Genomic DNA, 15,408 nt, shown 5'->3' with positions numbered 1-15,408 from the left:
GAGTGTACCAATTATTCCCATATAAGAATACAGAAAAACCTCAAGGTAGATTGTTAATAAAGATATTCTGTCAAGGACATCAAACATAAGTAATTTAGACAATGTTTCTCAAAAGAATCATGTGGAATTTTTAGGGAAGACAGAATTTTGATGTGTACAATATATCATAAGACGTAACTGTCAATTTTCCTAATTTTCTCATTTTCCTTTAAATTCTAATCAAAAATAATTTTTAATCACTACATGATACCTTGAATTGGAATCCTTTGGATAAGTTGATGAATCAGTAGGAAACATTCTCTGAGTTGGATCTGGACAATCTCCCAGGCGCACAAACTGTATTTCTTCTCTTTCAGGAAATGGTTCAGCCCTTGAAAATACCTCTTCACTCTTAATCTGGTGAGCTGCAGTTTCTGATCCCTTGGAGATATGGCACCACCTCCTAACTCTGCACTTTGGCATGTTTCCAGTTTCCTAATCTGCTCATCCAGTCCAGTATGGAATTGTCTTAGGGAATTCTCATCCCAAAATAATTCGGCATGAGCTTGCTTAAAGGTGAGGTCTGTCTGCTGGAGCATTTCCCGTACTGCTCTTTTGGCATCCTCTTCATGGGACGCTTCATCCACGCTGATTAAATGTTCTTCATTGAGACGTGAGAAGTCTACAATATCCCCAATACACTGCAAGGGAATGGTGGCTCTCATATGACTTCCCAAGAGTTCCAGGTTTCCTTTGTTGGCCTCCAGTAGTCTGGTGTGGAGTTGATCGCAGTGCTGAGAGGAGATTTTGGTGAAGAACATCACCAGAGAGATTTGCAGAAACCACAGTTGTGTCTTCATAATGGAGATGTAGGAATAGGACCTCTTTTAAAATGTAGAATCTGGAAGATTGGTTCTTCTGAAGGATGCTCCTGATCTGCTGCATCTTTGTATTTATACCACGAGGATATTGCAATTTCTTTTTTCTGTTTCTCTACTGATTCTCTGTATGATGGTTTTCACTTTTCTTCTTCCTCATCTGTACCCCCAAGCCATTCTGAAAGGTGGTCACTGTTTGGAAAACCGAATGTTGAATGTGTACATTCCCCCACCCACCCCAGAATTAAATTAAATGAATGGTGAAAATGAACCATCCTATGCAACTTTCTCTCATCTTTCCTAAATATTTTAAAAATGAATTTAAAATAGGGGTTTTTTGTGTGTGTTGTAATAGATATGATGACTTCAGTATTTACTTGTTCCATGTAAATATCTTGTAGGATTTTGTACTCAGCTGATTGTACAAAGAAAAACATATATCGATAATATTCCAAAAACAATTGCGAATAAGAATACAGGTGGTCCTCAACTTATAACCGTAGCGGAGCCTGCCAATTATGGTCATAAGTCATGATGAGAGTGTTGGGAGGTCTCTCTTTTTTTACTTCCAAAAGCAATATAAAGTTGTTTGGGGCACAGCTGGCAACTGACCGACACATCAGCAAACCTTTTACAGGAATTTGAGTCCTCTGTGAAGGAAATGTGAACATGATGTATTTAGGAGGAATTTAGAGGAAATATTTTGCTTGTTATGTCTCTTATCAGAAAATATCTTCCTGGTTAAACGTAGGATTTTGTCATTGTCTTTCATGGTGTGAGAAGCAGGAGCATAGGTGTTCAATTCCCATGCCTTTTCAATGTGGATTGGCTGCAGTGATAAATTCCTACCTGTCGGTGCTCTTTGTACCGCTACTTACTAGTGCTTCAAATTATTACATTCTTCAGTTTATCTAAGATTGTGCAAGACAACATATCTCCGCTAATGTCAATTAGCGGTTAAAGGTTTGCTTTCTGTAGTCTATCTCCATCTGCCAGCGAACTTAGCGCCTTGAGCGATCTTCAGCACCTCGAGTTTATTATTTTCTTGACTTTTGGAAGTTTTGGGAATATATATTGTATTTGTGTTTTAACTGGTTAAGGAACCTGTCAGGTGAAACTCTTCAAAGAACTTTGAGGCATCGTTTACCTTTATTCGAGGAGCATTGCATCAGCACGTACATAGTCCAAGCCACAATCTGAATTCCACTCCCCTGAACACATATAGTATCAAAGACCAATTCCCTCCTCGAATTAACGCTCATAAATCACATTCTCCAATCAGATTGAAATGCAGACTTTCCCTCCAGCTCTCCAACAGCCATTCCTTATCATCTGTTATTTCAAAAAGCCTTGAATCATGCACTACTACAATATTGTTACCTCTAACTAATTCCCATATACATTCTTCCTCTCCCCACCCCCCACAGTATCATCTAATTCTAACTCTAAGAGTAACACAGAAGTTAAAGAAAAGAGGCTGCGTCTCCATATGTTGTCAAAGCAAGAACATTCGATGTTAGCAGCCTTGACAGAAAAGTTGTATTTCATGAATGGAGACAAGCCTTCTCCTTCTTCACAAGCGGTGTGGCAGATGGCGTAAGGAGTTTCAAGGGCAATAAAGAGGATGGGGTGCTATCTTACGGGGATTTCTTCTTACTCCTTCAGGAAGATTTTCTCTTGGGGGGATCTCCTGATTTGGGGGTGTGGATGTTCAACATAAACTGTATAGGAAATAGAGGAAAACAGAGTTTGGAAGGGACCTTGGAGTTCTTCTAGCCGAATCTCCTTCCTGAGCAGGAGACCCAGTCAGTTAATGGGGCTAGTACACTGTTATGTATTGGGCTTGTGGTGTTACACCACGTGCATTGCTGGAGGAGCTAACGGCTCTCCAGCAACCCAGACAGGCCGTCTCCGGTCCTGCGATTGGTCAGCCCCAGGCGGCAAGCGTGGGTTCAAACCTATTGGCTGCCGCCTAGTGGGTAGACTATATATTGTGGCTGGTTGCGGCCCATGCTTCAGTACAGTTCTAGGAAGAATAAAAGTATGAGCCTCGTGTCATCATTCCTGCTGTCCAGAGCCCACGACTTAACATTCACCATCCAGAGTTGATAACCAATGTGCTCCAGATTCAGAGAATCTTCACATTCACAGCCACCCAGTCTTGCTAGGGTTGGGTTGGACCTATTCCTTCCCATCGACACATAACATATGCACAATATAAATAGTTACGCTGCACATTTTATCACAACCATAGTTCCCAAATCACAGTAAGACTCTCACATTTTGTTCGAAGGGCAACCAAACAAATCACATTTTTCCTGAAAGTTTATTTGACAGAATGCATGATTCTGCAGACAAAAAGGGAAAGAAACATTAAAATATAGAATATTTGGGATCAAAATATTTGTTTGCAACAGGAGATATGTAAACACTGGCAATACTAGACGTTTTGCCATCGGTGATATTGTGCATGTGTATTTTTCTCTTTCTTTCTTTCTCTCTCTCTCTTCCCCAGGTTGACCAGTCCAAGAATCAACTCCACCAGACGGCTAAGACTACTTCGAGTGAGACTAATTACAGTAACAGAATTTTGCAGTTCAGATTGTTGAGAAGCCCTATGTATCACCCTTGGAAGTCATGTTTAATCTCTCCTCTAGTCACAAATTACCGGGATCATTTCCTACAGACACAAAAGCTGTATGAAGATGGCTGAATTTCATGTCATAACAATAGCAGTGGCGGAAAAGGCCAGATGTGAACATAATATTTACAGACTACAGAGTACAGAATAGTAGAGTTGGAAGGGACCTTGGAGGTCCTCTAGACCAACCTCTTGCCCAAGCCGGAGACCTCATACCATTTCAGACAAATAGTTGCGCAATCTCTTCTTCAAAACCTCCAGTGCTGGAGCACCCACAACTTTTGAAGGCAAGCCACTCCACTGATTAATTGTTCTCACTGTCGTATGATGCTGTATGCTAGTTGATATATTGTATAACACGTTACAGTAATCCAACCAGGAAATATGGATTAGTGTGAGTAGGGTTTCCAGTTAATGGGGGCAGCAGCGATAGATTCCTATATAACACAAACCTATACAAGTTAGGATGCCACTGAATGAGGGGAATTGTGATCCTTTCTCATAGCTGCAGCCATTGAATTGTGCCCACCAACACAAGAATGTGATTGGGTCTTGACAACTGACTCACAACGATGATGATTGTAGTATCCCACAGACATGTGATCACCATTCATGACCTTGACCACTGGTTTCTGGCAAGCAAGGTCAATGGGAAAGTTGGCAGGAAGTCACAAATAGTGACCTCATAACAGTGGGAGGCTGGAATTTCAAGAGATTTGCCTAATAACGCAGTTGCCATTGTTAAGTTAGCTCAGTTACATGACATTGCATTCTACAGTTGTGTTGCTTGGTGGCCATTGTTAAAGGAGAACTACCTATGAATAGAGTACACACACACAGACATACAGGTAGTCCTCGACTTACGACCACAACTGAGCCCCAAATTTATGTTGTTAACCGAGGCATTGGTTAATTGAATTTTGCCCCATTTTACAACCTTTCTTGCCACAGTTGTGAATCGCTGCAGTTAAGTTAGTAACAGCGTTGTTAAGTGAATCTGGCTTCCCCATTGACGTGGCTTGTCAGAAGGCCGCAAATGGGGATCTCACAACCCCCAGGACACCACAACAGTCATAAATGTGAATCAGTTCTCAAGCGTCTGAGTTTTGATCATGTGATCATGGGGGATGCTGCAGTGGTTGTAAGTGCAAAAAAAGGTCGCTTTTCTCAGTACCGTTGTAACTGTGAATGGTCACTAAATGTACTGTTGTAAGTCGAGGACTATCTGTATACGGCAATTTCTTGTAAGGGGCTTGGTTGTTTTCTGTCTGAACTGGGATGAAAGTCTGATCAGGAGCATCTGAACGATGATGTTTTCTTTCTCCCTCGATGGAGCCCTTCAAGCATTAGGGTAACTGAAGGAGTCCTGTGCGGGCCCTTATTCCGTGCCCAGGTAACAGGACAGGAGCTCAAGTTATACTCTGTGCCTATTCAGTTGAACATCATACGTTGCTTTCATTTCTCTGATTACCTGATTGTGTGGAATTATGTCCATGCAATTGTGAATGCCCAAAATCATAGGTTTGCAGGACAGGAAAAAAAAATAATATTTTGCTGGCTGTTTTCCACTTTTCATTGAAACGGAACTCCTTGTAAGTAAACTCTCTCTTTTTTCTCTGTTCAGTTTACAACAAAGAATAGGTCAAAACCTTTAATGGCAAAACAGAATAAATGATTTTATGAAGAAAAAAACTAGTTGCAAGTCGTGGTTTACAGTGTAGAATTAAAGCTGAAAACATAATACTTCTGTTGAACTTGAGACTATAACAATCATAATCATAATAAAAATGTGCTGTGTTTTCAATGCAGATTATACTTTAAATCACCTATATGATAACATGCCAGTGTTTGTGTTGATCGAGATGTGATCAGATGTTATGGAAACATCTTCATGAATTAACAGATTTGACAACTTTATCAAAAGAGGATTTTTGATCTTTTGAATGAAGTCCAAGGGTGACTTAAATGTTGGCTTTCATGAATTTGTATGATATTATCCTTTGTAATATATTTCTATTATTAATAATTATTATGAAAAGGAGGGAAGGAAGGAAGGAAGGAAGGAAGGAAGGAAGGAAGGAAGGAAGGAAGGAAGGAAGGAAGCTATATACCCTATACAGAAGACCAACAAAATAGATGAAATAATCTAAACTGCTTTCAATGATTGATGAAAATTTGGTAAAGCAAATTAGAGATCAAGGTCAAGCACATATAAAAAGGATATATCTTGCATTGATAGAAATTGATTCAGAGACGGAACTTGTTAAAGATTGTATGATAAAGTGGGCTCAGAATTTTCAAGAAGTTGTTACAATGGATACTTGGGAAAAGTTCTGGGTGAGAAATGTAAAATTTACACAGGCCCAAAACTTAAGAGAGAACTTTTATAAAATGTTTTATAAGTGGCACTTAGAGCCTAAAAAATTAGCAAATATGTATCCGAACTGCCAGCCCAAATGTTGGAGGTGTGGTTGTGAGGATGCAACGTATTTTCATATATGGTGGACTTGTAAAAGGGTTAAAGCTTTTTGGATTAAAATGTGGTGGAATATGCAAAAAATATTCAAGAAAAGGATAAAGTTTTGTCCGCAACTGTTTTTATTGGGTATTATCACAGATACTACCGTTGTGGACACTAAGCTGATGTTGAATTTAATTACGGCAGCGAGACTTTTAGTAGCGCAATATTGGAAGAAGGAAGAACTGCCGACTATAGAAGAATGGACTTTAAAAGTTTCCAATTTGGCGGAAATGGCAAGGATTTCAGCGTATTTGAAAGACCAATCGCAACAGGGATATACTATGGAGTGGAGAAGATGGATTGATTATATCCAGAATAAATATGGGACTAAAAAGTTTCACTTAGCATTTGAATCAGTAGTGGATTTATATGATGTATAACTGGCTTGTTGTTATTTTATTAAGAGTTAAAGTGTGATAGAATTTAATATTTTATTGTTGTTTGCATATTATAGATTATGTTTGTTTGTATTTTTATACCCTGTATTTAGCTCTGGGAAATCGGGGGGGGTAGGGGAGGGGAGAGTTGGGGAGGTTTGGGGAGAGGGGAGGGGGATGGGAGGGGTTTTGTATTCAAAAATGTACTGTAAAACTTTTCAATAAAAAAAGAAATAATCTAAACTGCCACTTTTATTTGAAGTTAGCATTTTAATAGCATTTAATAGACTTCTTGAATTTTAACAAGAAATGAAGACTAGCATAGTTTAAATAATTCACATAAATAAATAAATAGATAGATAAATCGATAAATTGATAAATAATATAAATAAATGGAAAGTAAATAATTATTGGCCCGCAATGTATACATTGTTTTGTTAAAATGACAAAACCAAAGTCAATAAATAATAGTGCAATTCTCTAATGGAATTAATATTTAAAAAAAGAATATATTTTTTTCTAAAAGAGGTTGACCAGTATTACTACTGTGTGGCTTGAACATCTGCACTCAGTAATTATATTGGACCTCATCTATTCTACTGAGTGTGTTCCAGCTAATTTTATCCCTAGAAAAATCGTCCAACATAATTTGTCTCCAAAGAAAGCAAAGTTAGCAAAACTGCTTTGTTCTCTTTCCCAAAGTTTCTTCTCTTTAGTGACTTTGTGGTTCGAGTGGTCTCGTGGAGTCAAATGAGTCATAGAACTTTCAGTAGCAATCAAATCAGCTTTGCAGGTGCATTGTGACATCTTTTGCTTTGCTTCGTACACAATATGGTGGAAACTCCTTCCGTCTGGTTGGTGTGGTGTCCCTGGGTTTCAATGGTGATAAATTTTCCAGTAGTCTCTCGTGTCACGTCAACTATTTCTGTTAGTGAATTGAAACTTCCTTCAATCATTGAGTTCAGTTAGACGTAATTTAAATTCTGCTGGTTTCATTTGATATTAGGATCACGTATTTTACCTTGCATATAATACCATAGAAACATCTATTATGTTCAAGGGAATTGGGTGAACGAAAGAACACAATTTTATCTTTTCACACAGAATTCCCTGATTAAAGTTCACATTGGACTCTGTGAAAGCATAGGAGAATTCATTGAAGCTTGACAAATTTTGCAGAAGAACCTTTCGCAATTTGTTTTGGAAGGACTTTTTCTGTGGATTTCCAATTTTTTGAATAAGGCACCATCGTTTTACTTCTCTTTCCATTTTTTGACTTCGTGAAGCAATCCAGTCAAAGTGAAAGTAGAAAGAGGAAACGTCAGAAAGCTTACTTTCTAGGAATAAGTGAAAGGCCTGGAGTGAAAGCTGAATGGTTTCATATTGCTGCTTTTGTAGCGTCATAGAGTGGAAGTCAAGCTAGAAGGAAAAGGAAGAAACAGTTAGGAATCCCTATTCTTGTTAACAATTATTTAAACATTTAATTCAAATTAATAAACATAGTTTTCTCTTTGCTTTGTATAAAAGTGTACTATACTTTTCTACCTAGCCTAATTTAAGCGAAGGAATTCCTAAAATGTTGGATTCAGGAAATCTGCATGTCTACTTATTAGAGCTGCATAAATTGTTCTGTGACGCTCAGATGATCGTGGCAGGACTTGACATGACTGCTTCTGCTTTGGATCCAGAGGGACATTTCACTCATGAACCAAGCGTGCAATTATTTGCATAGCCCTATTATTCTTACAGTGGACTGAGTTGCCATTCAGTTTTGCCCTCATCTAACATTCAAAGGTCAAAGAGTTGTAGTAGTTTAATTAAAAGAAGTAGCCTAGATGCTAGAGATGTAGGTTGAGCTATATATTAGAGCTATAATCACAACATCTACATAGTGGTTTCTTTTTTAGATGCAAAATGGTCAGTCAGAGGTCTTTTAAAAGAATCCGTACAATATGGAAAAAAGAATTTGTATTGTAATTCCAAATTGGAGAATTGTACCGTGAGATATTTTTATAGAATGAGATTTTTTTTTTCGTGGACACTATTAGATAATCCTACATTCTCACGGTTCACAACTGAGTTGTGCCATCACTTGTCAAAAAAGGAGGTTTCTTCATAGTTGTTTGCATTCGGGATCTAAATGCAACTTGAAGGACAATTCGGAGATGAAATAGCAAACTACTATAATTAAGGATGTGGAACAAGAGTGTAGCAATTATTCCCATATAAGAATACAGAAAAACCTCAAGGTAGATTGTTAATAAAGATATTCTGTCAATGACATCAAATATAATAGTCAAGTAATTCAGACAATGTTTCTCAAAAGAATCGTGTGGAATTTTTGGGGAAGACATTATTTTGATGTATACAATATATCATAAGACGTAACTGTCAATTTTCCTAATTTTCTAATTTTCCCTTAAATTCTAATAAAAAATAATTTTTAATCAGTACATGATACCTTGAATTGGAATCCTTTGGATAAGTTGATGAATCAGTAGGAAACATTCTCTGAGTTGGATCTGGACAATCTCCCAGGCGCACAAACTGTATTTCTTCTCTTTCAGGAAATGGTTCAGCCCTTGAAAATACCTCTTCACTCTTAATCTGGTGAGCTGCAGTTTCTGATCCCTTGGAGATATGGCACCACCTCCTAACTCTGCACTTTGGCATGTTTCCAGTTTCTTAATCTGCTCATCCAGTCTAGTATGGAATTGTCTTAGGGAATTCTCATCCCAAAACAATTCGGCATGAGCTTGCTTAAAGGTGAGGTCTGTCTGCTGGAGGATTTCCCGTACTGCTCTTTTGGCATCCTCTTCATGGGACGCTTCATCCACGCTGATTAAATGTTCTTCATTGAGACGTGAGAAGTCTACAATATCCCCAATACACTGAAAGGGAATGGTGGCTCTCATATGACTTCCCAAGAGTTCCAGGTTTCCTTTGTTGGCCTCCAGTAGTCTGGTGTGGAGTTGATCGCAGTGCTGAGAGGAGATTTTGGTGAAGAACATCACCAGAGAGATTTGCAGAAACCAAAGTTGTGTCTTCATAATGGAGATGTAGGAATAGGACCTCTTTTAAAATGTAGAATCTGGAAGATTGGTTCTTCTGAAGGATGCTCCTGATCTGCTGCATCTTTGTATTTATACCACGAGGATATTGCAATTTCTTTTTTCTGTTTCTCTACTGATTCTCTGTATGATGGTTTTCACTTTTCTTCTTCCTCATCTGTACCCTCAAGCTATTCTGAAAGGTGGTCACTGTTTGGAAAACCGAATGTTGAATATGTACATTCCCCCACCCACCCCAGAATTAAATTAAATGAAAACGGCCTTTAATGGTGAAAATGAACCATCCTATGCAACTTTCTGTCATCTTTCCTAAATATTTTAGGAATGAATTTAAAATAGGGTTTTTTGTAATAGATATGATGACTTCAGTATTTACTTGTTCCATGTAAAATAATTTTGGATAATCTATAATTCTCCCAGTGATAAATCTTGTAGGATTTTGTACTCCCCTGATTGTACAAAGAAAATCATATATCGATAATATTCCAAAAACAATTACGAATAACAATACAGGTGGTCCTCAATACAGGTCCTCAATACAGGCTCCTCTACAATTATTTGTAGAGGAGCCTGCCAATTATGGTCATAAGTCATGATGAGAGTGTTGGGAGGTCTCTCTTTTTTTACTTCCAAAAGCAATATAAAGTTGTTTGGGGCACAGCTGGCAACTGACCGACACATCAGCAAACCTTTTACAGGAATTTGAGTCCTCTGTGAAGGAAATGTGAACATGATGTATTTAGGAGGTATTTAGAGGAAATATTTTGCTTGTTATGTCTCTTATCAGAAAATATCTTCCTGTTTAAACGTAGGATTTTGTCATTGTCTTTTATGGTGTGAGAAGCATGAGCATAGGTGTTCAATTCCCATGCCTTTTCAATGTGGATTGGCATCAGTGATGGAGTTTATTACTTTCCTGACTTTCTGAAGTTTTGGGAATATATATTGTATCTCTTGTTTTAATTGGTTACGGAAGCATTTCATTTTATGAATGGAGACAAGCGTTCCCCTTGTTCACAAGCGGTGCTGGCAGATGGCATAAGGGGTTTAAAGGAAAATAAAGATGACAGGGTGGCTATCTTATGGGGATTTCTTCTTACTCCTTTAGGAAGATTTTCTCTTGCGGGGATCTCAAGGAATAAACTCCAGCAGAAGGCTAAGACTACGACTACTTCTATTCTGACTAATTATAGTAGCAGAGCACAGAATAGTAGAGTTGAAAGGGACCTTGGAGGTCCTCTAGACCAACCTCCTGCCCAAGCCGGAGACCTCATACCATTTCCGACAAATAATTGTGCAGTCTTTTCTTAGAAACCTCCAGTAGTGGAGCACCCACAACGTTTGAAGGCAAGCCACTCCACTGACTATGCGTTCTCACTGTTCTATGATACTATATTGTAGTTGATGTATTGTAGTGCACATTATAGTGTCTCTGGACTCTCGTGCACATTCTTTCAACTGAGCCTTTGAAATTTTGTCTCAACATCGTACCCTGAGAGCACCACTGACTTCAAGTTTTTAACTAGGATTTTTTTTTTGGCAAAAAGGGAACCTTTACAGTATGGGGTAAAGGATTTTAAGAAGTTTACTAATTTGTAGATTATTTGGTGAGTAACTGATATCTGTATTTGTCTGATTGGCACACTCTTTCTCTGTTTTTTTTAATTAAATGTGTGTGTGTGTGCATATGTGTGTATTTGTGTGTATATTAGTATAAACTAGGAATAAAATCAAATGTTAGTAGCAAAGCAAAACAATAACAAAAGAAAAGAAACACTCAGAAGGACTCTAGAATAAACTAGCAGTACTTTTTATTCTCCCCTCTTGGATAGTAATAATTTGCCCTGATATCATGAATGCTTAACAAACAACATGGTGGAGGTCCTTTAGCATTTACTATTTTGGGGGGGAAATCCTTTTTTCCCCCTTACGCATTAGCTCATTGGACAGAATTTCCAACCCCATCTCCACAAAACTTCATATATATTTTTTCTGGTCTGCAATGTGGGATTGCAAAGGAATCCCAGAACCTCCAACAGGGACAGTTTTTATTGAAATGAAGTTTTACTGGCTTTGCAGCAGATTGAGAAAATTAACTACTTTTATTTTCAATACCTCACTATGAAAATAAACAAACTGTAAATGCTGTAATTGCAATCCAAAAACAGCTATAAGGGTTAGTCACCATAATATGTTCCAAATACATGGAATAATACAAATTGACAATATGGCTAAAGCTATCATTTTTAATAAAGATATAATTCAAAATAAATAAAACAAAAATATACAATATACAAAAATATATCAATATTCATAAGCAACATAAATAAGATTTCAGGTCACACAACAATAATATTTTATGATGTTTTAAGAGGGTCACTATTAACAATGGAAAAAATACAATAACATATTTAGCTTTTTAAAGATATGTATACATGATGATACTTCATAATTGTTACAGTCACTGATTTTTGAATAAAAAAAAACCTTATGCTTCCATGGAAAGCTGGATATCTAGCTAAACTTAAACTACAATCTTTTTCTTCTAGTATCCATTTTATTTCAAGAAAATCTGTTTGGTGTGGATTTCTTGCCAAAGAAAGAAAATTCCCAAGGCATTCATAGAATGGTGTCCAATCTTGGCAACTTTAAGACGTGAGGACTTCAACTCCCATAATTCCCCTGCCAGCATGGGGAATTGAAGTCCAAAAGTCTTAAATTTTGGTTTCAATATGAAGTGCCTTTAAGTATCTTGTCCTAATCATCACAACATAAAACATAAGTTAATTAAATGGAAAGAAAACCTAGGAAATGTATTTCATGATGGAAATCATAAGCACAGGATATTTGTCCAACAAAACTTCAAAAGGTTTCCGAAGGTGGAAAGAATGTTTTTCAATATCTGCTAGGTGGATATTTTATAGAGATTCTGCCATTTTGACTTCTATTTTTACTTAAGTAAAAGAATTCAGGAAGTGGTAAAAATAATTTTATGTTTTCTGAAGATATGTCAAAGTCATCAGTGAAAGATAAATGGTTCCATTTTCCTGATTTTGTTGCAACACTAAGAGCACATCAATCTAGAACAGAAAGAGAAGTTTTAAAATTGAGTTTTACAATTATTGCAATTATAAAACATTTCCCTTTTTTAAACTGAACATTTTTAACATATGCTGGACCATAAAAAAGCTGAACCATAAAAAAGGCTGAGCGCCTAAGAATTGAGGCCTTTGAACTATGGTGCTGGAGAAGACTCCTGCGAGTCCCTTGGACTGCAAAGCGATCAAACTGGTCAGTCCTAGAGGAGATCAACCCTGACTGCTCTTTAGAAGGCCAGATCCTGAAGTTGAAACTCAAATACTTTGGCCACCTAATGAGAAGGAAGGACTCACTGGAGAAGAGCCTAATGCTGGGAAAGATTGAGGGCAAGTGAAGAAGGGGACGACAGAGAATGAGGTGGCTGGATGGAGTCACAGAAGCAGTAGGCGTGAGCTTAAATGGACTCCAGAAGATGGTAGAGGACAGGAAGGCCTGGAGGAACGTTGTCCATGGGGTCGCGATGGGTCGGACACGACTTCGCAGCTAACAATAACAACATATGCATACCACTCACAAAAAAATGAAAGATTCTATTCCAGTTGTTGTTGTTAGCTGCGAAGTCGTGTCCGACCCATCGCGACCCTATGGACAACATTCCTCCAGGCCTTCCTGTCCTCTACCATCTTCTGGAGTCCATTTAAGCTCACGCCTACTGCTTCAGTGACTCCATCCAGCCACCTCATTCTCTGTCGTCCCCTTCTTCTCTTGCCCTCGATCTTTCCCAGCATTAGGCTCTTCTCCAGTGAGTCCTTCCTTCTCATTAGGTGGCCAAAGTACTTGAGTTTTAGCTTCAGGATCTGGCCTTCTAAAGAGCAGTCAGGATTGATCTCCTCTAGGACTGACCGGTTTGATCGCCTTGCGGTCCAAGGGACTCGCAGGAGTCTTCTCCAGCACCACAGTTCAAAGGCCTCAATTCTTTGGCGCTCAGCCTTTCTTATGGTCCAACTTTCACTGCCATACGTTGCAACTGGGAAGACCATAGCCTTGACTATACGCACTTTTGTTGACAGGGTGATGTCTCTGCTTTTTAGTGTGCTGTCTAGATTTGCCATGGCTTTCCTCCCCAGGAGCAAGCATCTTTTAATTTCTTGGCTACAGTCCCCATCTGCAGTGATCTTGGAGCCCAGGAAAATAAAATCTGTCACTACCTCCATTTCTTCCCCATCTATTTGCCAGGAATTGAGAGGGCCAGATGCCATGATCTTGGTTTTCTTAATGTTAAGTTTCAACCCAAGTTTTGCACTCTCCTTCTTCACCTGTAACAAGAGGCTCTTTAGTTCTTCTTCACTTTCTGCCATTAGAGTGGTATCATCTGCCTATTCCAGTTAGTGACCTATTTTAAAATACAGTGCTGAGATTCTGGATATACATATCTTTTTTATTTATTTATGTAGGAAAATGGAGTAAGCATTAAATTTTGCCTTCAAATAACAAATCAAAATGATGAGAGCCTTTTACTGAGTTGATTGAAAGGACTGCACTGTATGCTAGAAATATTCAATTTGGAGTGATTATCTAAGTACCTTCACTTGGAATCCTTTGATTGAGTTGGTTAATCCACTCAAAACATTCTCTGACTTGGATCTGGATAATCTTCCAGGCACACAGATTGTACTCTTTGTTTTTCAAGAAGTGTCTGAGCCTCTGAAAATATCTTTTCACTCTCAGCCTGGTGAACTGCAGTTTCTGACCTCTTGGAGATCTGATGCCATGTTCCATCTTAGTATTCCAGCAAGTTTCTGCCTTCTTTATCTCCTGATCTAATTCAATGTGGAATTCTCTTAGTGAGTTCTCATCCCAAACTAATTCACTATGGCTTTCCTTGAAGATGAGGTCTATCTGCTGGAGAAGTTCTTTGATAGCTACCTTGGCATTCTCCCCCTGTAATTCGTTTACCATACTCATCAGATTTTCTTCACTGGTATAGAATGAGGAATCTATGATGTCCCTGATACATTGTTGGGGAATGGTTGATCCTATATTTCTTGTTAGGAGATTCAAGTTGCCCAGGTTGGCTTCATGTAGCCTGCTGCGAAGTTGGTTACAGTCTTGGGATGAAATTTCAGTGAAGAAGATCCCTAGGCAAATGAACAGACACCAATATCTTGTGGTCATAGTAGACATGTTGGATGAGGGCTTCAAGGTTTATTCCTTGGAAAGATTCTTTGGAATGCGTTGTAGTGCTAAATAATGTCTCTGTATTTATACATTGAAGTATTAAACTTTTTTTCCAGTTTATAATGTGAAGATAACTGTGAGATTTAAAAGCCCAAAAAAGGAAAATAAATAAAAGTTATTCTTTTATAAATTGTATAAAATGTAACACCAATGAATTGTATCAAATGTAACACAAAGATGTGGGGCTATCTATTTCCTGCTCAGACAGAGAACTCACAAATGTAATCAACAAAGTTCTTTTGAAATGTTAAAAAGCTTCCGAGAGACAGAAACATTGGCCCAAGGTGGCAATTACAACCAAGGTGGAAATTACAAGTAAACGAGATAAGATCTAGATAAGATCATAACAGATAGATGGAAATGGTCAGAAGGACCCCTTTAGAAATAGGAAACAACTTCAAAGAATGACTTAAGCTTCTTAGGAATGGCTGTATCGTGAAAGAGTATAAAATGCCTACTTTGAAACTTGCTCAGCGTGCTCTTTGAACCCAATCCAATTTGGGAAGGGTCTAAGAGGCCGCGTTTGCAAACCCTTGCTTTCTTTATTATTTTCTTTATTATTTTCAATTTTCTTCTCAATAAATCTTTGCCTTTGTTAACCAGACTTGTCTTCGAGTTGTGAGTATCAGATTTTGGGCTTTTAAATCTCACAATCTCTTGACTT

General features: G+C 38.0%; 1 protein-coding gene across 1 annotated transcript; it reads right to left on the bottom strand.

Annotated features, from left to right (window-relative positions):
• Positions 1 to 14,081: 14,081 nt before the first annotated feature.
• On the bottom strand, positions 14,082 to 14,690 carry LOC310634955 (interferon epsilon-like; the record flags this gene model as incomplete). The annotated part of the gene is made up of 1 exon (XM_083353491.1): positions 14,082 to 14,690. The coding sequence occupies one exon, from the start codon at positions 14,688 to 14,690 to the stop codon at positions 14,082 to 14,084; it is 609 nt and encodes a 202-aa protein (XP_083209617.1).
• Positions 14,691 to 15,408: the final 718 nt, after the last annotated feature.

The sequence above is a fragment of the Vipera ursinii genome (assembly GCF_947247035.1).
Source record: "Vipera ursinii genome assembly, chromosome: 2".
Lineage (NCBI taxonomy): Eukaryota > Metazoa > Chordata > Lepidosauria > Squamata > Viperidae > Vipera > Vipera ursinii.
The sequence above is the reverse complement of the archived record's forward strand: the minus strand, read 5'-3'. Positions and strand labels throughout refer to the sequence as shown.